Here is a 25,234-nt window from a genome sequence, read left to right as displayed (position 1 = left end):
GTGAGGCAGGGAAGCGGCTGCCAGGTGGGAAAGAGAAAAGCTCCCTGGATCTATTTGATCCTCTAGTATTTTCCGTAATAATTAACCCCCTACCACTGAGCAGGGAGATGGCAAAACATCTTAACACCCCTCCCGGCCCTTTTCCCACTGTTCCACGTGCATCTTCCCTTGAGAACACTCAGGTTTCCTCAGGGAGAGAAAGCCCAGCCCATCGGTCCCTGCTGCAGCAGCTAACAGGGACACCAAGATGTGACTAGCTGCAGACTGCCTGCCCACAGCAGACCTCACCGGGCTGTAACCAGCGCACAAGAAAAACTATGGCATTAGAGATAACATTCTGCTGCCTCACGACTGCGTCCAACATGATATACATTAAAGTGACTCCAGTTTTCAAAGGGTGGCGGGTCCTCACTCTGCCCAGGCTCAACTTGGGGTCCTCCAGATAACAGGTCACTTTTAAACAAACTTTTGTGTTTCTAATTAGTGGACCAAACCCGTAATTATGCAGCAATGGACAGACTGCAGAGAACAACACCTTGAGAGGCTGCCCCACCACAGGCAGTGAGACACCCTCATCCCTGCAGCCAATAGAAAGACAATAAAAATCCAAAACAACAAGAGCCTCCAGCCTATGAGAGCATAATCTTCACCATGGGAAAGGAAATCATAGAATCATAGGGTTGGAAGGGACCTCTGGAGATCATCCCGTCCACCCCCCTGCCAGAGCAGGGTCACCCACAGCAGGTGGCACAGGAACGCGTCCAGGCGGGGTTGGAATGTCTCCAGAGACGGAGACTCCACTACCTCTCTGGGCAGCCTGTGCCAGGGCTCTGCCACCCTTACAGTAAAGAAGTTCCTCCTTATGTTGAGATGGAACTTCCTATGCTCACGTTTGTGCCTGTTACCTCTTGTCCTGTTCTAGATCCAATGCAACCTCACTGAAACCAGGACAGTTCCTCAAAACCCACACCAGATGCCCTCTTCTGAATCCATCCACGCACATTCACCTTCCGCTGAAGGCACCAACCACCCGGGACCTCCAGTCTCACCTTGTTCTCCTCAGGGGTGAAAAGGACGCGGAAAGTTGAAGTCATGGCAGGTGCTACCTTACGGCATGCATTGCTGGGGCTGATCAGCTTGAAATAAGGTGAGCTCTCCAAGATGACCTTCACCAGCCGAGGAACCTGCAGGAAGGATATGGAACTATAATTTTGCCACTCATGGAAACATGAGGAGAAGAGACCTGGTCATGTCCTGGTGATGTCCTTCCTTAACCACCTTCCCAAAGCACTTTTAGCTCTTGAGGCACACACGCATAATGTGCCAGGGTGGACTTGAATCCATTCTGCCCGGGCAAAACAGCTCTTGGCCAGAGGCAGTAGGACAATGTCCTGCTGCGGAGGAATCACCAAGCAGGCAAGACACCAGCAGTATGAAGATGTAACACCCAAATCAAGTCATGCCCATATTCAACAAGCCCAAAAGAACCTGGTTGCTTCCATGTGTGTGCATCTGTGCAGTCACACCTCCAGGGGAGGAATGTATTATTAACTGAAGGCAAAGCAGGATTTGTTGTACTGGGGAAAGGAAGAAATTCACTTCTAACGCACTGGGTTTGAGCGGGGCAGTCAAGCTGCAGTGCTATGGGGTCACAAAGGCAGGCCAGCAAGAGGAGGAGACCACAGGTGTTGTGGCCGTACTGGAAATAAAAACAAGCTGCAGGAGAGCGAAGGGAGGGACACAGGAAAATAAAGACAACCCCAGAAACAAGGAGATGGCTCAGAGAATTTAAAGGGGGCTGGAAAGAAGGAAGAAAGCAGCACGATACTCTACAAGGAAAGGCTGATGCAGAAGAGGAGAGCAGCCAGCTTACCAAAATAACGGGAAGCCAGACAACCCTCCCCAGGCTGTGCCTATCAATTATGGGCTTCAAAGGCATTTTCTGCCTTGAGATACATGACCAGCACTGACTCACAGTGTGGTTTCATTATTAAAAGCCAATCTCAGCTCTCCGGAGGCTCTTGCTGCCTGGTGATTGTAGCCAGGCAGCTGCCAGTGCGGGCAAGCCAGATTTCTGGGTATTTCTGCCCACACCCAGGGGTCCCTGCAGGCACCCAGCTGCGAGTTTCTGCCCCCTGGGATGCCACAAGCACAGAGATGGCAAATGGGCATCTTCTAGCAGGCAGCTATCAACCCCCGAGCACCAAATCTCATCTCACAAAGTCTATTTGGACTGACGGGCAGCTTGGCTGATAAACAACAAACCCACAGGAGGCTTGGGAAAAACAGAGCTTCATTCTGCACCACCCACCCAAGCCCAATAACCCCACGGCCAAGGCAGCCCTGAACTCTCCCCAAACACCCTTCGCTCCCAGCGGTGCCCTGGGGCAGCGAGTTCCAGGAGCTGGTTTCACACCACAGACAAACATTTCGGTCACCGAGTCCCCTGGGAGGTGAGCACCGGCGGCTAAGACCTTCAGCAAAAGCCACCCAGAACACCCGAGGATGGCGAGGAGCAGCCTGGAGACAGAAAAGCCATTTCACAACACACAGGTAAGAGCAGTAAGCGCATGGCGAAGCACTGCCGCAGCGGAACGATTACGGAACTTCTATTTGGAATACACTTCACCCTTAGCTGGATTTTTATGGAGCAGACAACCCCAGGCTACTGTGCAGTAAAAGTCAGTCGGAATCTGGGAAGTCGGTGAGAAAACTTTGAGACAGAGCACAATGTCACTTTTCTCCAGGACATTACCTAAAAGCAAGCAAAAATTAGAATATAATGACCTCTCTTGGGATTACCATCTCTACCTTTGTGTACTTTAATACGCCAAGGATTTCTCCTTAGAGCTGATCTTATTTTTACACCAGTGCTGTCCAATGGTTGAGGCCTTACTGGCTTCAAAACTAATTCAATTTTGGAAAAAGTTAGCAGTTCACACATTGCCTCCCCTTTACAGGGCACACACATCCCAAGGTGCAGCTGTACAAGTTTATTATTTTTTTACTGGGGATGGCAGAAATGTTGATGCAGATGTTCTTTTCCACTTGAGGAAGCATGAATAGAGCAAATTAACTGTTTGCCTGTTGGCTGGTACTTGGCAAAGACAAACGTTTGGAAGCACCACACGGATAACAGAGCAGCTGAAGCCAAAAGACATAGCAGGAACGAGGAAGAACCATACGAGGAGAGAAACTGAGGCACATTTTAATCAGGACAGAAGGCTGTGCCACCATACAGAGAGACCTGGACAGGCTGGAGAGTTGGGTGGAGAGAAAACTTAGGAAATTCAACAAGGGCAAGTGTAGGGTGCTGCACCTGGGGAGGAAGAACCCCCTGCACCAGGACAGGTTGGGGGCTGACCTGCTGGAGAGCAGCTCTGTGGAAAGAGACCTGGGAGTCCTGGTGGACAACAGGGTGACCATGAGCCAGCAATGGGCCCCTGTGGCCAAGAAGGCCAATGGCATCCTGGGGGGCATCAAGAAGAGTGTGGCCGGCAGGTGGAGGGAGGTCATCCTCCCCCTCTGCTCTGCTCTGGGGAGGCCGCATCTGGAGTGCTGTGTCCAGTTCTGGGCTCCCCAGTTCAAGAAGGACAGGGAACTGCTGGAGAGGGGACAGCAAAGGGCTACCAAGATGCTGAGGGGACTGGAACATCTCTCTGATGAAGAAAGACTGAGGGATTTGGGTCTCTTCAAGTCTGGAAAAAAGACGACTGAGGGGGGATCTTATCAACGCTTATAAACACTTAAAGGGTGGGTGTCAGGAGGATGGGGCCAGGCTCTTCTCAGTGGTGCCCAGCGACAGGACAAGGGGGAACGGGCACAAACTTGACCATAGGAAGTTCCACCTAAACACGAGGAGGAACTTCTTTCCTGTGAGGGTGGCAGAGCCCTGGCACAGGCTGCCCAGAGAGGTGGTGGAGTCTCCGTCTCTGGAGACGTTCCAACCCCGCCTGGACGCGTTCCTGTGCCACCTGCTGTGGGTGACCCTGCTCTGGCAGGGGGTTGGACGGGATGATCTCCAGTGGTCCCTTCCAACCCCACCACTCTGTGATTCTGTAATACCTACAGCAAAGAGAGCCCAGAACCAGTGTGGACCACAGGAACTCTATCCCCTGGGCCTGGGCATCCACACCGCATCTTTCCAAGACTCCCAAGGTAAAGGCCAGACCAGGAATGGCGCAGCGCTCTCCAGGAGTAACTGAGGGACCACACCTGCATCCTTCCTTGCCAAAGGGTCTTCCATTTTCAACCAAGTCCCTGTCAAAACCTGTTATCTCAGAATACACTTGGACTTCTCCTGCGGTTCCCTCCACCTGCAATATGTCCTAAAAGCTTTTTTTGCCCGCTTGTTTGTTTCCCCCAGGGGGTAAATTTGGAGAAGGGGTTAATTCACCTGCTCTCATGTACACTTCCATCTTCCCATCCTGCCCTCCTCTCACGTATACATCTTATTCTTTGCTATCTTTAATTACACCTTTCTTTTTCTGACCTTTCTCTGCTTCCAGCACACTTACTGTTACGTGTCAAGAGAAACCCTTGCGTGTACAATGTTCTCTCCCAGGGCACTTTCTAACTCAGCTCTTTTCCTCTCTCCTGTCTTTTCCCACCAGCTTGCTCTTGGCACATGCCTCATTCCAGCAAATGTTTCCCCTGCCGAAATTCAAAAGGTCTCAATTTTCCTCTTTACAGCAGAACAAAATTGCTGACATTTTTCAACTTTTCCCTTCTCAACTTTCCTGGGAAATCTCAAAACGATCACAGTTTTTTTTTTTCCTCAAGTAAAGGTAGAGACCTTCAAGAGCACGTTACTCCGGGCATGCCGTGGTTCTCCATAGGGAAAGCAGAAAGCCACGTTGTCTTAGGAAAACCTAAGCAGAACTGAGTTAAGCTTAGCAGGAGCCTGAAGTGGCACCTAAAGGCCTCCCACTGCTTCTGCTAAATCAGTCTGTTTCCACTGCTGTTTCAAAACACCCTTCCTGGAGGGCTAATGCTACTAATTAGAACTTATTCCAGCATAAAGAGGAGAAGACTCAACCCCTGTGCTCTGGCAGGGAGCCGCACAGAGGCAGCTAAACAGGCTGTGAGGGGCAGAGATGCCCTGCCCGACACCAAGGTTAACCAAGAAGCCACGAGGACGTGGTGTACACTCAAGGTAAAGCATGAGAGCAGGTAAGAACCGTACGGCCCTCAACGTTCCCATCAACCCAGGGCTTTCAAGGGGAAGGATGCTGACTAGAAAAGCTCCTTTAGGTTAGACACCACCAACCCATGGCCAAAATCAGGGGGAGAATCCCCAGCGCGGGAAGATTTCTACCACCTTGTAAAACCAAGGTGGTGAGATATTTTATTCTGTTCGTGCTGTGCTGCAGCAGGCAACTTGCTATGCTGTAACACCACCTGAGTTACCCTGTTCTCCTCTTCCAGCATAGCATTAAACCTCCACGTCCTGGCACTTACTGTGTCGTTGTTCCTCAGAATCAGTGGCACTTCGTAGACCTCGCAGGGGACGTAGTTCTGAAATACCACCTCGGATGGGAAAGGCTGAAACAAGCTCTGTTCCAGGTCAACTGCTGAGAACTGGAGAGGCAAAACAGAGTAGTGAGGGGTTCCGCTGCTGCGAGAAAGATTCATGAATGAGAACCCTACACTGATCTCCAGCGAAGTACAGTCTCTTGGTGAGTACATCTGCCCACCTCGCACTAGGGAACCAGTAGCTCACCCATCTGTGTTCCGAGCTGACCAAAAGTTTCTGGCCCACGTTGAGCAGGCTCAAGCTAAGAAGGCTCTTTTGGTAGGTGTTTCTCCAGGTTTCCTTCTCCAAAACGCAAGGCAGCGCTTACCTCCAGCAGAGCCCTCTGCTAAGGCGGTCACGCAGCTCCAGAGCGCTTACTTGAAAGAGCCACGAGCACTCCTGGAGCAAGTGAAACCTGAGAATTTACATGAGACTCCATGGGGAAACAATTTTGGGGTGATCTTTACTCTGAGACGGAGAGACTGAGTCCCACATATCCCCAGATATCTTTTTTTTGATATAGAGCCCAGAAACCAGTAAGAGAACAGTACCGGAGGAGATAAGGCCAAAAAGAAAGTAACACAGTTGTTAGGAAAAAGACAAGTGAGGTAAAGGCTGGGTGGTGATAAGCTTCAGCTCTCTTCTCAGCAGTACTGGGCAACTTGAGTAGGACTGGACTTGGTATCTCCTCCTCCCATAAGCTTTAAATGGATGCGTTATTGTATTCTATTACTGCTGTTTTATTTAATACCGCTGCAGAAGCATGTCTGAGAATGCACGCAAACAGCAAATGCTTCCAGAGCAGAGGCATTACTTTGATAAAATTCACACAGAATCACAGACTGGCAGGGGTTGGAAGGGACCTCTGGAGATCATCCCGCCCAACCCCCTGCCAGAGCAGGGTCACCCACAGCAGGTGGCACAGGAATGCGTCCAGGCGGGGTTGGAATGTCTCCAGAGATGGAGACTCCATCACCTCTCTGGGCAGCCTGTGCCAGGGCTCTGCCACCCTCACAGGAAAGAAGTTCCTCCTCATGTTGAGGTGGAACTTCCTATGGTCAAGGTTGTGCCCGTTACCCCTTGTCCTGTCGCTGCGCACCACTGAGAAGAGCCTGGCCCCATCCTCCTGACACCCACCCTTTAAGTGTTTATAAGCGTTGATAAGATCCCCCCTCAGTCGTCTTTTTTCCAGACTGAAGAGACCCAAGTCCCTCAGCCTTTCTTCATCAGAGAGGTGTTCCAGTCCCCTCAGCATCTTGGTAGCTCTTTGCTGTCCCCTCTCCCTGCTTTGTCTCCTCCCTCTTCCAGCTGCACCGTTCCCACTGGAGAAACACAGGCAGGCCTCCTGCCTCTCCTGAGGAGTCACGCTCACGCGGAAGCACGCGGCTCCAGCAAAAGGCTGGTTATTTGTGCACTCCCCTGCTGCGTTCCTGACCCCCTGTGCTGTCCAGGGCAATCCTTAACCAGTTTGTTACAGCAATTTTCTGCTCAACGGCCTACTTCAGTAATCTACCTGTTTGGACTGTGTGTTATACTGAGCAGTCCTGCAGGAAAGCAGCTTTAAACATACCTCTAAGGAAACAGTGGTCCAGATAAAGTGCATCCACTCCCCCCTGCCCAGGGTGACTCCCCTGTATATCACAGAATCACAGAATGGTGGGGCTGGAAGGGACCTCTGGGGATCATCCAGTCCAACCCCCTGCCAGAGCAGGGTCACCCACGGCAGGTTGCACATATCTGCCAAAATCTAACACTTTGCAAGGGTCCTACGCGTTCTTCCAATGCAAAGCATTAATGCAACTGGGTCTGTTAAATCTTGAGTAATTACCACAGGGTCTACAGCCTTCAAAGGCCGATGCTGCCACCATTGAGGGAGTCACAACCCCAAGCGTTTGACAGTGCCTACGCCAAAGCAGGAGGCGGCTAATTCAGCAGGAGGATGGCAAACGGCAAGCTCATGCCCTTGTGTCCTGCCCCACCATCGTGCTTTAGGGATGATAGCCAAACTCCAGCAAAATGCCCCAACTTCAGCAGAGCATATTTATATCCTGCTTAGCACAGAGCAGGAGTTCAACATCTCGCTGGGGAAAAATGTTTTACCTTTTCCCCAACAGAAGGAACTCCACCACCACCCAGCAGCAGTTTGAAAGGACGACAGGACCTCGTCACCAAGGTATTTAGATAAGCTGAAGGCAAGCCCGTCGCAAGCCCGCGCTCTCTTCAAATGTCACATCAAACAGCAAGGAAAAGGGCAGGAAAAGGCTACCTTTTGATGGGAGGTTTCACTCATGTCTAGAGGCTGGATAATCCGGGGCCACCTCATCTCCCGAGTGCTGGCCAGCCTCTGCTTGGTGGTGAGAGACATCTCCTTCAGGAAGGCAGAGGGAGTCAACTGAAACGCAAAACAGCAAGAGCTGCAGAAATGCCTTTGTTCAGAAAGGCTTTTCTTGTTCAAGTGCCACTGATGAATAATTTGTGATCGCAGCCCCTAGGATACTCCTGGAAGTCCTGTAAGTTACCTGCTGAAATATTTAACATCAATAAATTAATGATATAGAGCGGAATACACATGCTCTAACCAAGTGGCTCCGTCCCATTAGCTTCTCCGTCATGATTTGATGTGACACGTTTGGGGATTTCTGCTCTTCAGGCATTTATTTCCTCTTCGGTTTTGCTGGAGTGAGCCTGTGACCTTTGAAGAGAGCGGGGAGGAGTTATCAGAAATCCCTTAACTCCGTCCTCGCACAACGCTCACAACCAACACGCGTGTGGAGATGTCACTGCTGGGTGAACCAGAGGAAAGCAGACAAGCAGCACCGTGCCAAGAGGGAGGCGGAGAGGAAGGGGTCCAAGTTTGAGTTATCTCTTTTTAATTAGCATTTGTTTTCTCTCCGTTCTGGCCTCACAGACCCCTCCACAGAAGCATACAGAGATATCTCCTTGACAGAGCCTCAGCCCGAGGTCATCTCCAGTCAAGTGAGCTCCCATCAGCAACAGGGCTGGGCAGGAGGAATTGCCCTGACTCCACTGCTGTCTGCAGGGCTGGATCTGCGCTCCACACAGGAGATGAGATAAAACAACTCTTTTGGAACCCATTCTGCCTGGGACCACCATGTCTCACAAGTCTTCAGGCAGAGTTTGAGCGGCCCACCACATGCCTGGCTGCCTAGAGGGCAGGTATGCCTACGGGACAGAAGATATTACTGCCCAGTACATTCATTTCATGTGGCTCCAGTGGCACATCCAGGCAAGGCTCTGGACTTGCCCTGAACCAGCACACGGTCCATCCCTCACTGCCCCATGACAGTCACCCCCAACAGAAGCACGGCAGCAAAGAGGTGGGGAGGTGGCATCCAACTTCACAGCACTGCCAGACAACAGGAAGGGAAGGCAGCGGAGGGACACAAGGGGAATTTCCAGCCTTCACGCAGCTCCTGCCTGGCCACAGCAGGTACTTACAGTTACAGGCTCCTCTGCCTCTCCGATTAGCTTTGGATTACGAGGTGCTACCACTTTGCTCTGGAACCCCTCAGCCATTTTGGAGGACCCCATGGACCGATGGAGCGTGCCAGTGGCCACGTCTCAGCTCACCTGGAAGGAGAAACAATGGAACTTTGAAAATCCAGAATCCCATCCACGGCAGAGCCAAAGGACACACCTCCAGGCTGCGGCATCCTTCCTAACTGGAACACATAAGGCCTCCCCAGCCTCTTCTGTGATTAGACCATATTTAAGCAGCAGAGTGAAGATTCATAGAAGTAAAACCCCAGAACAAACATTTCCTAAGCCAAAACCGCATTTTGCTGTGGGTGCAGTCCCACAAGCCACAAACACACCAGGGCCTGCTAGCATTCCTCACCTTCCCCCCCTTCCGTTACTTTTGGAACCCCATTTCCTGGAATTATTAACCAAACCTCTACTACTATCCAAACTGCCCTTTATTACTCTTTAAAACAATTTTTGGTGGGAACAGAAAGTGGGTAAATGTCACTTAGCTGCTTCATTTTTGCAAGAGCAGCTGACACGATGTGACTTTGCACCTGACCCTACGAAGTGCTCGGAGCATTATCAACAACCCAGGGATCACTGCCACCCCGAGCATTAATAAAAATCAGGCTCCTTCCCTGCTTTGCAAACCAAATGTCCACCCTTTGCGCAAGGAGCCTGGTGATGTTTCTAACTAATGGAGCCTAGAGTTCAATACTCTGATTAAGAACTATAGTTTCTCAAGGCTAATTTGGTTGGTTTAAGTTACAAAAATTATCCGGCAAATATGACTCCTTCCAGGCATGAAATTACCACAGCACCCAAGAGCATTTCTCCACAGAGAATGAGGGCCCTAATTTTCATTTATTAACACCCAAACTGAAGGCTCCCTACAGGCATTAGAGGCTGTAACAGCAGAAATAAAAGCACGAAACCGTTAAAGGAACATGAGCAATTAGCCCAAATATAAATGCAACATATGTGAAAGCAGGACCACTTAAGACTTTTTCCTAATGGCAGTTCTTCTCCCGCATCCTTATCCTACAAGCAGCATGGGTTCACAGGTCCACGGGCCGTTCTTCTTCCCGTCACCAGCTCAAGGACCACCTCTCCAAAGCGGGTGTGCAAGAAAGGGCGAGAAGAGAAGACAACCCCAGAAACCGGGTCTCAAACGCTGACAAGAATCAAAGATAAGCACGCACAGTACTCGCTAAGCCCTACTTTAGACTAGAAATAATTCTCCCCTCCCTTTCTGGCTCACGGGACCAAGGAGCAGATGGATTTGCCCACTTATTTTTGGGACTTGAAAGACTGGTGCACTCTCAAACCCAGCTCTACCCCAAAATTATATTTTTTTTTTTTCATCCTGACATGAAGTAAAGTCACAGATCATATTCCCTGCTGCTTCCTTCCTTCCTTCCATCAACTTTTTTGTGTGGGCTTGCTGTATACAGCAAGACATCATCTATACAAAGTTGACCATTCCCTTCCCCTGAAGTTTTACCCACGTCCTCCAAGCGACATGGGTGAACTTCATTCTTTTACTCCCCAAACAGCTTCAGTGTTGTACACATTCACGGTACAGCGTTAAGAAACGACAAAGCTGCCATTTGATTTTGTTCTTGCAAGAAACAAAAGAGCACAACCCTGTCCTATGGGCATGAGGAGGTGCTGCAGCAAGAGCCAGGGTTTAAAGCTGGAAATAACTATTTTTCAAGAGAAATCTCATGGGGACGGTACAACATTAATCTGGATTTCAGTGTTTTATAATTGGGTCTTGAGAATAACTGGATTATTTGTTCCAATTTTCTACCTGTAATTTCACTTCACTTGAAATTAATCCTGTTCATCGTGCCCGCAATGCTTATTTCCAGAGGGCTTCCAACCTCCACAGCCCCATCCCAGCCTTACAGCTCGCCCCACCCTCCAGCGAGGCACATTCCCAGCCCCACTTCCCCAGAGCCTGCAGGGACCAGCTCCCAGCCTGGGAGGAAAGGAGCAGAACTCTGAAAATCAAGCACATCTCCCTGGAAAGGCGGGACAAAACAGCGACCACAATGCAACACGCTTCCAGCCCACCACCCCCGCCTGGTGGGGGGAGATCTCCACCTCCCCCAGCCCAGCAAGGTAAGGAAGGATGGCAGCTCCCCCCTCTGCCCCACACTCAGGGCAGGAAACTAAGCAGGGTGCCATGCTGAAGATCACACCAAGGACACAGAAACTTCAGTCTCCTTCCCCCAGGCTCCCTTCACTCCGGTATCTACGGCTAAGCTAAAAGTCTCTACCATCACCGCAAGTCACACAGCAATTTTAGAACCCATTAAAACCCCTTCTCCCTCCCCAGATTTGCTCTTAGACCAGCTACGTAGTTAAATCCTGCTGAGTATCACGTAACTGCCGCATCCCTCCTGACAACTGCCTCCTTGCTGCCCGGTGGCCAGACACTACCTTAGGACAGGTAATGCATGCTTCCCAGGCAGGATTCCCTTTGTGTAGTAGCTCCCAGGCTTGCTTCCCGAATCACCTTGGGCTCTCTGGTGGCTGTGGACAGCCCGGAGGGACAGGAGCCGGCCAGGGAACCGTTGGCATGCAGGTGCTCGCACCAGCACAGCAGTAACTGTCACTGGGCTGGTGGCTTCTGAGAGCCCAGTGGAAGCAGGAAGGCAACTGGCAGGACTGAGAAATTGGGCTGCCCAGCATCTCCTTGCCAGGAAGGGCAGGAGGGTTGCACCAGGACCTCAGGGAAGGAGAATTCAGAGTCTGGCATTAGTTAAGTCTACTCATTTCTTTCCTGCTGAGCTCCTCCTGCTCTAATGCAGGGAAACACTGCACAGGCTCAGGGTGCTGCGGGGAGAAGCTTCCCAAAACAGCAGCATCTCATCCTGCAAGTACCATGATAGCAAAGGTCCACTAACCCAGTAAAGAGTGGGGGTTTACCACCTTAACCAATTCCACCCCAAGGGAACAGATGCCTCTTCAAGCATTTGTGGCTTTGGGATTTCTTCAGCTCCAGGCTGGAGACTTTTTTTCTGCCTCCTTGATATCATAATTGGTCAACTTGAGCTCTACTCTGGTGGTTCACAATGCCACCAAAATGCCTCGATAAAGTTATAGCCTTGCAAATCACTGCAGCCCATCTATTTCTTAAATATCTCGCTCCGCAGCGAGTGACTGCGGCAGTATTAGAAAGCACGCCTTAGAGCGGCATTTGTTAATGTTCCACGAGCTTCAGATAAATTAGTTTAGACCCTGCAGACAAGCTAATCATTTCTTTGTTTGTGGAGCAAAGACATTTCCGCACTGACTTACAAAGCAAGAATTTAATTTCTATTTTGCTCGCCCAGGGTGGACCCCAATCACAGTGACGCAAAAGCGAGCAGGGAAATCACCGCGTTGCCGCAGCTCCAACAGCGCCTTTGGGGGTGTCCTCCGTCGTTGCACCCGGTGAATACCCATCTGGTGACCTTCTTCCAATTAACCGCACACACAGACACACACACCAGCCAAGGACACCCAACTTACAAGAGCATCTCAGCAGCCAGGGAGCTTCATGCATTTTCGGCACAGCATGTGCTACAAACCACAGCTTCCCACGAGGCCACAGGCAGATGCAATCATCACATCTGCTCGGCAGCGAACAAGGAACCCTCAGTTTGAGAACCAACATTCATTATTTGGGGGTTTACAATCCAGGGAAGATTACAGCCCTGAAAACAAGGTGGCTCTCCAGCCAGCTTGTGGAAACTCGCTCCAAAACATCTCCCACGTGATGTCCAGCCACAAATCTGAGTGGAAACCGAACGCTCAGGCAAAGAAACCTCAGACGTGACATCCGTGTGCACTCAAGGCACCAAGACAGAAGTGCCATCAGGAAAGGAAGCTGGATGGTGGGTGACGCTTCCCATCTCAGAAGGCAGAACGTGGAGACAGACGTCAAGGTGAAACCCACTAAGTCTCTCATGCTTGGTGGGAGATGCACTCGCAGGGCAGCCACTTGTGCTCCTTCCCAACAGCTCCGGCACCTTCAAAAAGATGTCAGAGCCTGCTTTCGTGCTCAGAGGCCTTGCCAGAGAAGCTTCAGGTGCTTAGCAAGGGAAACTGTTGGCTGCAAAGTATCTATGTGGACCTGTTGGAGCGGGGCCAGAGGAGGCCCCGGAGATGCTGGGAGGGATGGAGCCCCTCTGCTGGGAGGACAGGCTGAGAGAGCTGGCGGGGTTCAGCCTGGAGAAGAGAAGGCTCCGGGGAGACCTTCCAGCCCCTGCCAGTCCCTAAAGGAGCTCCAGGAAAGATGGGGAGGGACTCTGGGTCAGGGAGGGGAGCCACAGGACGAGGGGGAAGGGGTTTTACACTGAAAGAGGGGAGATTTAGCCGAGATCTGAGGCAGAAATTGTTTGCTGTGAGGGTGGTGAGCCCCTGGCCCAGGTTGCCCAGAGAAGCTGTGGCTGCCCCATCCCTGGAGGGGTTCAAGGCCAGGCTGGACGGGGCTTGGAGCAACGTGGTGTGGTGGGAGGTGTCCCCGCCCAGGGCAGGGGGTGGAACGAGATGATCTTTAAGGTCCCTTCCAACTCTAACCATTCTGCGATTTATGGAGCTGCACGGTAGAAGCGACATGAAACCCGTACAAGGCTTGCAACACCTCAGCACCCAACGCCAAACCTGATGCTGGTATCTCAGCCTGGTCTCAACCTCCACAGCCCTGCTCCCGCACCCAGCTGCGTTCCCTGCTACTGAACTCACCACCTCTTGTTCCAGCCCAAACCTTTTTGCCCTCTCAGGTGGGTGGAGGGGGCCAAAGCCATTCCTTATTCTTGCTTGTCAGCCCAGACAAGGTGACTTCCACATCTCCTACCACTGCTGCATGGAGACCACAAATGAGGAAAAGCCTGATCCGCAGGACGGAAGCTAGGATGCTTGACAGATAAGGAGAAGGTTTGGCTGAGGGGCTCTGCTCCTTGGATTACAAAGGCTTTTAGCTAATGACTATTTAATATGCAACACACAAGCAATCTCTGGAGGGGAAAAACAAAAGACCAGGATCGTCTTCAAAGTGAAGGAAATATTTGTTTCACAATGCGGGCTCACAGCTACTATAGAGACTCCTCGCTTCAGGCTAGGCAGAAAAGAAGGGTCTACACAGGATCACTGCTCCCAGGGTGGGTGTTTTTGGCCATGAGCTACATTAGGGGCAAATAAAAGCACCTTCACCTCCTGAGCGCAGCAATATTAACCTCTGCACACTACCTGGCTCATGACATGGGCACGGGCCATATGGCCAAAGGATCTGTAGGCACGAGGCAGGGCTTCGCGCAAGCCGAGTTGTGCCAGGACCTGGAAAATTCAGGAGGCTCAACAGCACAAAAGCAGGCACAGAGGGGCCCTTTGGGGCCCCTGGGCTCGGCAAAAGCTACGCTGAGGAAGAAGTTGATGCGAGCGCTTGGATATGGCCCTAAAGCATCCAAATCCCTTTGTGCGTATGTCCAACAGCTTCCCCTCCGTAAAATAAAACTGAACGGCTCTCTGATGATACTGTGCTGAAAAAGACAGGAAATTAAAGGATAAACAGCACATTTCTTAACGGACATTAAGGAAAAAGGGAGTTTCATGTAAAGGCACAGTTTCGTGTCTCTAGAGATCCTGTGGCTGTCACTATGCCACCTGACAACGCTCTCAATTCCAGGGGACCTCACGGCACTCGTACTGAAGCAGCAGCACCAGCCTCTGAGCTAGTCCGATACCTATGGATCGCCCTCCAAACATAAAGGCTGGGGATATACAGGCACACTCTGCACTGTGATACCCTACACCCAGCTTTTCTTGCCAGAGCGCAGACTGGTGGCTGAATCTTGCCTTGGTATATGCAAAAAATCCTCTTCCTTCCTTCTGCAAAGATAAACCAGCCCTCTGGAGTAATTGGTTAATTTGCCTTTCCATTACACTTTGCTGGAAGAGTAAGACAAGGAGATCTGTCGAAAGCGAGAAGCAGGATGCTGTCGAACAGTTTTGTTCGGTTAAATCATCTTGCCCCGTTCAGGCTTAAGTAGCAAGATCACGATTCTCGCCTAGAAATCACCTGCTTAGCTGTAATTACCATATAAACGGCATCTCAAGGAAGCCAGGAAAGGAGAAGCTGAATTTCCAGGACTCATCTCTCATCCCTCCAGCCTGCTGCTAAGTGGCCGAGTGCTTTCTGAATCAAGCCGCGCTACCCAGGAAGCCTCACCTGTCACCTTTATATTCCAGTCCCTCTGTATTTTATCCCTTTGGTACCGCCATCCGGCAATTTATTACAAAAGCTCTACCATAGCAGAGATAATTAAAAGGAGTCTAGGGTCCTACCTTCCCATTATTTCTTTTAATAAATTTCAACTCTCAGCTGACGGTGAGGTGGACCAGGCTCTCTTCCAAGGGTCTGCTGGAGAATCCCCAGCTCCACACACTATAATTTACAACCCCAGCTCCTGCCTTCAGTTTTTACAGTCCTATTTTCCTTTTCCCAGCGTCTGATCTCTGCCCTCCTGGGCTTTGCAACTCCCACTAACTCTCCCTTTTTATTGACTTGTTTTCTGGCATCCGGATCACCTTTCATTTTGGGGCACCGTGCATCAGAGCTTCCATGCAGCTAGCGACTTCGGGGTGGAAGAGTAGAAGTCAAAGGACCGTTAATGGATGCCCAGGCCAGGAGCAGGCGGTCAGAGCTGACTCTGCAATGGCGAATCCAGAGCAGCAGGTTAGGAAAGCTCTACCGGTCTTTAGCAGCTGCTGTCAAGACCTTACTTGAAGTTCATGGAAATCATAGGAAGACTGCTACGGATATCAGATTGTTTCCATGCATATCTTACCCCAGAAATGCCAGGGCCCACCGCTTACCCTAGCAAAGGAGAGCCAAGATGAAATGAACCATTCCGTACTTCCCGGGGGCTTAAAACATACGAACCTCTGCCCTGCTGACATGCAGTGATTTGTTATTCTACCTTTTAACTGTGTGCCTGAGCACCGCCAGCAGCCCCCAAAACCATCCCTTCTCCTTTTCTGAACCACCTCTTAGCTTCTGTGGCATCAATTCGCAGTGCACAGGCTGCGCGACATTCGCGTCCCGACCCCGGGAGGTCAGGCATCAACCCAGCACTCCGAAACGCTCCTGTGAACCTCAATCTACGCCAAGCTGGTTTAACCTCAATCTCCAAAACCTTCTCTGTGAAATAATGCACGCCCAGGTCCCACAAAGGAGGTTCAATCTCTGTGAGAACGCAAACGTTAATTGAATTCAAAGATGCCAAACTGGAGATGGGTAAGCAACCAGCAGCAGAGGCAGGAATAAAATCCCCCAACCCCAACCTCAGCTGGCTCCAGCCTCGTACCCCGTTATCCAGCGCACACATGTTCCTGGCTGCCAGAATAGTAAATATTCCATATTTACTGGATTACTACTTTAATACTACAGCCCTGGCTGTAACCCTGAGGCATTAGAGAGCAGACTTCGTCTTCATCAAGTTATTTCCCATCCCATCCATTGCCCCATCAAGGGGCAAGGCCGCCCAACCTGTTATATGAGCAATCCGCACCCTCCCGGAGTACTCCAGCCTTTGCATTTTCCTCAAATTCATACCAGAATTGCTTCTCAGAAAATCACCAGGAAAAGATATAGTTAAGGTGAGATAGCTTTGTAGTCGCTTCTAGCTAGGCCACCTGTTGCGTTTTTCATCACAAGCCTTCACGGAGAGAGAGCACGAATAAATAGTCTCATCCCTCGTTTACAGACTGGGCAACGCAGAGAAAAAAAAATTAAGGCCAAACCATCCAAAAGCCCACAGGCAAGACAAGGAGGGCAAGCCCAGCAGTGGTGTGGCAGGTGGCCTCCATCCCCACCACATTTAACCCCCAGCCTGGACACAGTCACATCGGCATCCCATGGGAAGAAAGGAAGACATTTAGGAAGTTTCCCCTTCTGCGGAGCAGAGGTTGCTCCCTGTCCAGCTCCAGGGGGGAGAGAGGGGGCTCCAGCTCCCAGTTCCCGACATGGCAAGTGCTGCAGCCCTTGAGGTGCCTCTCACCCAGCACAGGAGCCCACGGGCAACCTCATCTGAAAAAAGCAGCTTCCCTGCAGGGGAACGGATCCCGCTAGAGGGGGAGCACAGCCACTGCCAGGAGGTGTTTGGCAGGACCAAGGGGGCCCAGCCCCAGACGCACCCCTGCTTCTCTCCTCCCTCTGGCACAAGGGACACCCCCACACTGCCACGTAGATGGCACACACATGCACCCCCCCGATGTTCATGGGGGCATGAGGGGAGGGGGTGTCACCCCCCACAAATACCCCTGACACCCACATCAGGGGCACAGTGAAGGGGTTCCACGCCCCACACCCCCCCGACACCCACATCAGGGGCACAGGGAAGGGGTTCCACGCCCCACACCCCCCCGACACCCACATCAGGGGCACAGGGAAGGGGTTCCACGCCCCACACCCCCCCGACACCCACATCAGGGGCACAGGGAAGGGGTTCCACGCCCCACACCCCCCCGACACCCACATCAGGGGCACAGGGAAGGGGTTCCACGCCCCACACCCCCCCGACACCCACATCAGGGGCACAGGGAAGGGGTTCCACGCCCCACACCCCCCCGACACCCATGGCGGGGGCACAGGGAAGGGGTTCCACGCCCCACACCCCCCCGACACCCATGGCGGGGGCACAGGGAAGGGGTTCCACGCCCCACACCCCCCCGACACCCATGGCGGGGGCACAGGGAAGGGGTTCCACGCCCCACACCCCCCCGACACCCATGGCGGGGGCACAGGGAAGGGGTTCCACACCCCACACCCCCCCGACACCCATGGCGGGGGCACAGGGAAGGGGTTCCACCCCCCACACCCCCCCGACACCCATGGCGGGGGCAAGGGGTGCTACATGTCACCCCCTGACACCAGCATAGGGTGCAAGAGGGGGGTATGTGTCACCCCCCCAACACCAGCGTGGAGGGCAGGAGAAGGGTACATGTCACACACACACACGCCTGACACCAGTGTGGGGGGCAAGGGAGGTATGTGTCTCTCCCCCTGACACCAGCGTGGGGGGAAGGTGTGGGGGGGTGTCACCCCCCTCCAAGCCCCACCCCCGCAGCCCCAGGTCTCCGCTCAGCCCCACTCCCAAACCCCCCCTTCTCCTGAGGCTGAGCAGCCCGGGCACACCGAAAGCCACCCTCCATATTTCAGCCGGGGAGGCGACACAGCCAGCACCACCCCAGCACAGGGGTAGTCACCAGCATCCCCCACCTTTCCCAGCCTGCAGGGGACACGGGGAGACACTCACATGCCGGATCCCTGCTGCCAGCCAGGCTGTGTCCCTTGTTCCCAAAGCAACAGGGCCTCCAGGCCAGCCCCAACACCACCATGGCAACAGCAGGGACACAGAGAGGGGAGGAGGCGGCTTCGGGACGCGATGGCAGACACAGGGACAGAGGGATGCTCGGCGCCCAGCCCGTCCCCACCGAGGGGCAGTGGCTACCGGCGGTCCCTGGCTGGCTGGCTGGCAGTGCCTTACCTCAAAGCTGTAATAGCAGCACAGGGAGAGCATATAATGACCACAGCGAGCGTGCCGTGAAACCGCCTCCAACACCCCCTCCCGGCTTCAGCGCAGCCATGTTCCCCCATGCACGTTACCCTGAAACATATCAGTGGTTAGAGAAATTCCCAGCAGAAGCCAAAGTGGTTCTCCCAGGCCTAAGAAAGGGAGCTAGAAGTGGTGACGGAAGAGCTACACGCCACCGGGAGACACCCCGTACGTCCACATATCCTAAAAATCAAGTCACACGCAGCCCACAGAGGTGCCAGCACTGCCCTCAAAAGGGACTATCTGCTCTCCTCGCCTGCTCACTTTATGATCAAATATGGGTTTCATGGACTGACAATTCAGTGGATAAAGAACTGGCTTGACGGCTGCACCCAAAGAGTGGCTGTCAACAGGTCCATGTCTAAGTGGAGGCCAGGGACAAGTGAAGTCCCTCAAGGATCGGTACTGGGACCGGTCTTGTTTAACATCTTTGTCAGCAACATGGACAGTGGCATAGAGTGCACCCTCAGCAAGTTGCCAACGACATCAAGCTGTGTGGGACGGCTGACACACTGGAGGGAAGGGATGCCATCCAGAGGGACCTAGACAGGCTGGAGAGGCGGGCCCCTGCCAACCTCATGAGGTTCAACCAGGCCAAGTGCAAGGTCCTGCACCTGGGTCAGGGCAATCCCAAGCACTGATATAGGCTGGGCAGTGACTGGCTCAAGAGCAGCCCTGAAGAGGACTTGGGGGTGCTGGTGGACGAGAGGCTCCACACGAGCCGTCAGTGTGCCCTAGCAGCCCAGAAAGCCAATTGTATCCTGGGCTGCATCAGGAGAAGCGTGGCCAGCAGGTCGAGGCAGGCAATTCTCCCCCTCTACTTCACTCTTGTGAGACCCCACCTGGAGCACTGCATCCAGCTCTGGAGCCCCTACTACAAGAAAGATATGGACGTGCTGGAATGTGTCCAGAGAAGGGCCACAAGGATGATCAGAGGGCTGGAGCACCTCTCCTATGAAGACAGACTGAGAGAGTCGGGGTTGTTCAGCCTGGAGAAAAGAAGGCTCTGAGGAGACCTTATAGTGGCCTACCAGTACCTGAAGGGGGCCTACAAGAAAGCTGGGGAGGGACTTTTTAGGATGTCGGGTAATGGTAGGACCAGAGGGAATGGATTAAAACTAGAGATGGCTTGATTCAGACTGGACATTAGGAAGAAGTTTTTCCCCATGAGGGTGGTGAGACACTGGAACAGGTTGCCCAGAGAGGTGGTGGAAGCTCCACCCCTGGAAGTTTTTAAGGCCAGGCTGGACGGGGCTTGGAGCAACCTGGTCTGGTGGGAGGTGTCCCTGCCCAGGGCAGGGGGATTGGAACTAGATGATCTTTAAGGTCCCTTCCAACCCAAACAATTCTATGATACTATGATCACCTGGACCCCAGTTCAACCAGCTCACTTGCTTCCCTGGCATCTTGCACCTTCCAGTACAGGCTCCATGTCCTTAAAGAAGCACTGAAATTGGGAAACCCCGACAAAGCAGTGTGACACACACAGCTCAGACCTCTTTACTGAGCCCAGGCTCCCCCTTCCACAGGAGGTCCAGCAGGGCTCTGGGCTCCAGCACTGGGCACACCAGTGGGTGGTTCAAACAGACGCATTTCACAGAATCGTTGAGGTTTGAAGGGATTGAAGGGACCTTTCAGATCGAGTCCAACCATCAACCTAAAACAGCCAAAACCACCACTAACCCATGTCCCTCAGCACCACATCTATCTGTCTTTTAAATCCCTCCAGGGATGGCAATTCCACCCCTTCCCTGGGCAGCCTGTTCCAATGCTTGACAACCCTTTCAGTGTAGAAATTTTCCCTGAAACCCAATCTAAACCTCCCCCGGCGCAACTTGAGGCCGTTTCCTCTTGTGCTATCACTTCTTACTTGGTAGACGAGAGCCGAGTGCCTCTGCCCAGGGCTCTTGCGCAGGGTCAGCCACAGGCCTGAAGGGAGGTCAGTGATGCTGAGCTCTGCTCGAAACCCTCATGTTCGTTTTAAGGCCAGAGATGCTTCTGGAACTAGGAAAAGGGAACCGGTTGTTCGGCTGCTGAGACCAGAGTGGAAAAAATGAAAGTTGCATACGATGGCAAACAAGAGCCCTTCCAAATCAGATATCTGGAGATTAATTCCTGCTTCACAGTGAGCACCACCGGTATTTCATTAAGAATCCATCCAGGACACCTCAAACTCTGAGCTTTGGGCAAACGCCATGGGACTGCAAAGTGTGAAATAATTACCCAAAAAGAAGACGTTGTCTATTTATCTTTCCCAGGCTTCCTCTCAAACAGAAAAGCTCCTGCCTAAATAACTAGCCCTGAGAAGACCCACAGTCATCAACGCCCTTCCCCTGGGAGCATGTGCCCCGTGACGCTGGGTAGCAGCGAGCCCTCAGGCACGGCTCACCCTGTGCCTCGGGAAAGGTACACAGCAGAACGCCTGATCCTCGGCGTATGGCCTCTTCCAAGGACTAAGCAACAAAATACAAACGCACACAATAAAAAGCCACCCCTGGCATGCAGCACATCACCTTCTGGTGCCTTCAGCATAAGCAATCACTTGGGCTCATCCTCCTCCCACCGCATTTTGACCTCGGAGTTACACGCTGCCTGTGGGCAGTTCATTTTTAACTTAGGTTCCCTACACTGCCAGGGAGACAAGCAAGTCATTAGCTGACAGAGGGAAACGCAGGGCTCCAAGGTCAGGTCAGCTGGGTGAGATGGGACCTGCAGTTCTCAGCCACAGCTTTCCTTCATCAGCCTCGGATCACCACAGATCAGCTTACTCACCCCATTCCACCAGGCAGCCATCACAATAGGAATACCACGGGCTGCCTATTTCACCGTATTTTCTCATATAGATTAAGACCCATCCAGATTTTATAGGTGGTGTACAAAGTTTAGGGACTTTTTTCCCCCCTAGACAGGTTCATTCCAAAGCAAAGCAGAGTTCACAGCACAGGAGAAGCCTGAGACAGGGAAGCTCAAAAATGATGGACAGGGAGAAACACATACTGAATATTTTTATGCACATGCCTTGACTCCAAAGCCTTTTTCTCCTTGGCTCCTCTTCCCATATCCCAGCTCCCAGACATATCTCCCTTATTTCAACCCTAGGCAAGCCTCCACCTGCTATTGCCAGACCCTGTTCTGGACATATCCAAGCCCATCACCTGGAGGGCAACTACACCAGCACACGCAGCAACAGGGTTTATCACGGAATCACACACATGCAGAATCACAGAATGGTTTGGGTTGGAAGGGACCTTAAACACCATCTAGTTCCAAGCCCCCTGCCCTGGGCAGGGACACCTCCCACCACACCACGTTGCTCCAAGCCCCGTCCAGCCTGGCCTTGAACCCCTCCAGGGATGGGGCAGCCACAGCTTCTCTGGACAACCTGGGCCAGGGGCTCACCACCCTCACAGCAAACAATCTCTGCCTCAGATCTCACCTAAATCTCCCCTCTTCCAGTTTAAACCCCTTCCCCCTCATCCCATGGCTCCCCTCCCTGCTCCAGAGTCCCTCCCTAGCTTTCCTGGAGCCCCTTTAGGGACTGGCAGGGGCTGGAAGGTCTCCCCGGAGCCTTCTCTTCTCCAGGCTGAACCCCCCCAGCTCTCTCAGCCTGTCCTCCCAGCAGAGGGGCTCCAGCCCTCCCAGCATCTCCGGGGCCTCCTCTGGCCCCGCTCAAACAGTTCTGTGTCCTTCTTGTGCTGAGGGCTCCAGAGCTGGACGCAGTGCTCCAGGTGGGGTCTCCCAGAGCAGAGCAGAGGAGCAGATTCCCCTCCCTCGCCCTGCTGCCCACGCTGCTTTTGATGCAGCCCAGGATGCAGTTGGCTTTCTGGGCTGCAAGTGCACATTGCTAGCTCACGTTGAGTTTCTCGTCCACCATCACCCCCAAGTCCTTCTCCTCAGGGCTGCTCTCCAGCCATTCTCCGCCCAACCTGTATTTGTGCCTGGGATTGCCCTGGCCCAGGTGCAGCACCTTGCACTTGGCCTGGTTGAACTTCATGAGGTTTGCACAGTTCCACCTCTCCAGCCTGTCCAGGTCCCTCTGGATGGCATCCCTTCCCTCCAGCCTGTCGACCATGGCACACAGCTTGCTGCCATCGTCAAACTTGATGAAGGTGCCCTCAACCCCGCTGTCCATGTCCACCGCGGAAATTCCAAATTACAGCACTGAAGAGGTCACCGCTCGGTAAGAGCGCACCAAGACCATCTGCAGGAGGTGATTTCAGCCCCCCAGGCTGGAGAAGCACAGCACCCAGAGAGCCCCAGCTCTATCCCTGGCTCAGCCGGGCTCTCCAGCCTCCCTGCAGCACCCATGGCTAGAGGGAGAGCCTGGGTAACCCACGCAAAACCTCCTCCCGGCCCAGAGGGAGGCAAACTCCCTTTGCCAGGGTATTTAAACACCCGGAGAAAACCCCGTCAGGCAGCAGGGAATAGCTGGTGCAGCCCTGTGAAAGGGGAGCTGCAGAGACCTCGGTGATCAAGCAGAAGGGGACTGGTGCTCCCTGCAAAAAGCAGCTTTATTTGATTTCTCTTGGCTTTTGCACACAAAGCCCTTGGGGGGTGCTCTGGCAAAACACACGCATTCTGCCAAAGCTGCTTAATTTCTGGTGGCAGGCAAGGTGAACGCTGCAGATTATTACTTTTTCCAGCTAACAGGGACTTGGAGGGACAGGAATGCGCCGCATTCCCGGAGAGCGCAGCGGGGAGATGTCACTGCAGGTGTAGCGCTGCCAGCCAGACTGCTCTCCACTGCTGGCAGCTGAGCAGAGGGAGGCCACAGCTTGTTCTGCGGCTTCTTCGCCATAACCATGGCTCTTGATGGCTACAGACACCAGGCAGCCCTGCCAAGCTGCTATTTTTGAACAGCAATGGACCTGAAATTCAAATCAGTATGGGTGTATGCACTTTGCAAGCCTGCACACGCATTTTGGGACACCCTGTGGGACGTTGAAGACTGCAACCACTGCTTTCTCACCCGGTCCTGGGCCTGGCAGACACGGTGACCATGCTTGGAGATGAAAAAGTCATATGACAGACGATCCCTATCACAGAGCTTACTGCCCAGGCACACAGGTGTAGCAAAGAGAGGGAAATGGAGGGAAGACCAAGTCTCTTCCAGGCATCTTCCTCAGGATGGGGATTATCACAACCAGTTCAAGGGCACCTTGCAAGCCAGCCACAAAATGAAGCATCAGCCGTCTCCCTCACTTTCAAGAAAAGTGAGGGAATGAAAGACCCACGCTTTCAAGAAGAGCGCCCAGAAGCCAAAATGCACACTGCCAGGGATGCTCAGGACCATGGGCTCAGAGGGGGTACACGGTTTAACATCCCCGCCCCCTCTCCATTCCTGGGGCCGTCTCTGCCCCCACAGGGACCAACAAGCCCCTCTTCCCTGGCCAACACCCTCTCTGCCCCAGGAGCTCACCTCTGCTTTCCTTCACAATATCCAACTGTCACTATTACGTTCAGCTTGGAGCCATCATTCCTGATTCACGCTCGACTGCCTGTGTTTCTGACACAAAGAAGGACCCATTTCAAGCAGCCCAGCCGGCAGCAAGTCCCAAAGAAGTGGGGAGAGGATCGCGCTTGCTCACGGCCCAGCACAGAAGCCGGGCAGCCATCTCAGCACTTCAGTCAAGCCGCTCTCTCCATCCTAGCGGCGTCTGAGCAAAGCAGGCTGTTGGCCCTGCTCTCTTCAGAGACACAGATAGCTCTCGGTCCATGCAGGGAGCTACAAGGCTGAAAATCCTTCCCCACTCATCCCCTGGGAAATGCTGTTTACATAGTTCTTATTCTCCTGCAGAAACAAATGAGCACACAGCCGAGGGCAACAGGCAGGCATCTTGCATTATTAACCTCTCTTTTGCTGCAGTGCGAGAAGGACACAGAGCGCTATCAGCCAGCGTCCCCCAAAGGCCCTGCTGCAGGCTCAGAGACGAGACCCGATGACACAGGCACTCTCCAGCTTCTGAACACCAAAACCAAAGCCCCCAGGGGGGTTTGAAGCAGCTACATCAGAAACATCTGTCCTGTCATCACCGTTGCGCTCGCCAGAGCAAATCCACAGAACTACTGGTCACGTCTGGTGCCTTGCAGGGGACACAGAGCCACAGCAAAGGCAAATACAAGGGCTGCAACGAGGATCCAGGGAGAGGAGGGGAGCGCTGACACTGACAACTGACACGATCGGATGAAAGCATTCACTACCCTCATTTTAACCCATGAAGGAAGAACTCCGTTAATTAGGAAGTGCTCAATTAAAGACAGGACTGACTGCAACACTCAAATCACTTCAGATACTATCAAAACATTTCCTGCCCAATCACTGCAGTGCGATCACTTACCTAACTGCAACTTCATGAAGTCCCAAATATCCAGCCCAGAATCCTCTTTAATCCAAGCAGCATTCATACCTGTTTTCTTCCAAGAAAAAAAGGAAAATAAAGTTGGCTCCTTTCAGCCATGTTTTCCCTGCCTTCCTCTGCAGGGGAAACATTGATTTTTTTGGTAGCACAGACCTCAACGCACAGCCCTGGGTTTGCTTTCTCCCTTTTTATTCCCATGTTGGGAACCAATTTTGTTTCCCCGCTTTTTGCTTATTTTACATCGCACTCCCTAACTCTGAACTGTT

The 25,234-nt window shown here is 52.7% G+C and overlaps 1 protein-coding gene across 1 annotated transcript in view; it reads right to left on the bottom strand.

Moving 5' to 3' along the window:
* Positions 1–9,088, bottom strand: part of HYDIN (HYDIN axonemal central pair apparatus protein) — a 165,451-nt gene extending 156,363 nt beyond the window's left edge. Inside the window, exons 1-4 of the mRNA XM_063334137.1 lie at positions 8,975–9,088; positions 7,782–7,907; positions 5,461–5,580; positions 1,050–1,184 (exon numbers count right to left, since the gene is read on the bottom strand). Coding sequence (XP_063190207.1) covers positions 1,050–1,184; positions 5,461–5,580; positions 7,782–7,907; positions 8,975–9,067 — 474 coding nt within the window. The 5' untranslated portion in view covers positions 9,068–9,088. The remainder of the gene's footprint in view (positions 1–1,049; positions 1,185–5,460; positions 5,581–7,781; positions 7,908–8,974) is intronic.
* Between the last annotated feature and the right edge of the window lie 16,146 nt (positions 9,089–25,234).

This window comes from Chroicocephalus ridibundus, chromosome 4 (genome assembly GCF_963924245.1).
Source record: "Chroicocephalus ridibundus chromosome 4, bChrRid1.1, whole genome shotgun sequence".
Classification (NCBI taxonomy): Eukaryota; Metazoa; Chordata; class Aves; order Charadriiformes; family Laridae; genus Chroicocephalus; species Chroicocephalus ridibundus.
The sequence above is the reverse complement of the archived record's forward strand: the minus strand, read 5'-3'. Positions and strand labels throughout refer to the sequence as shown.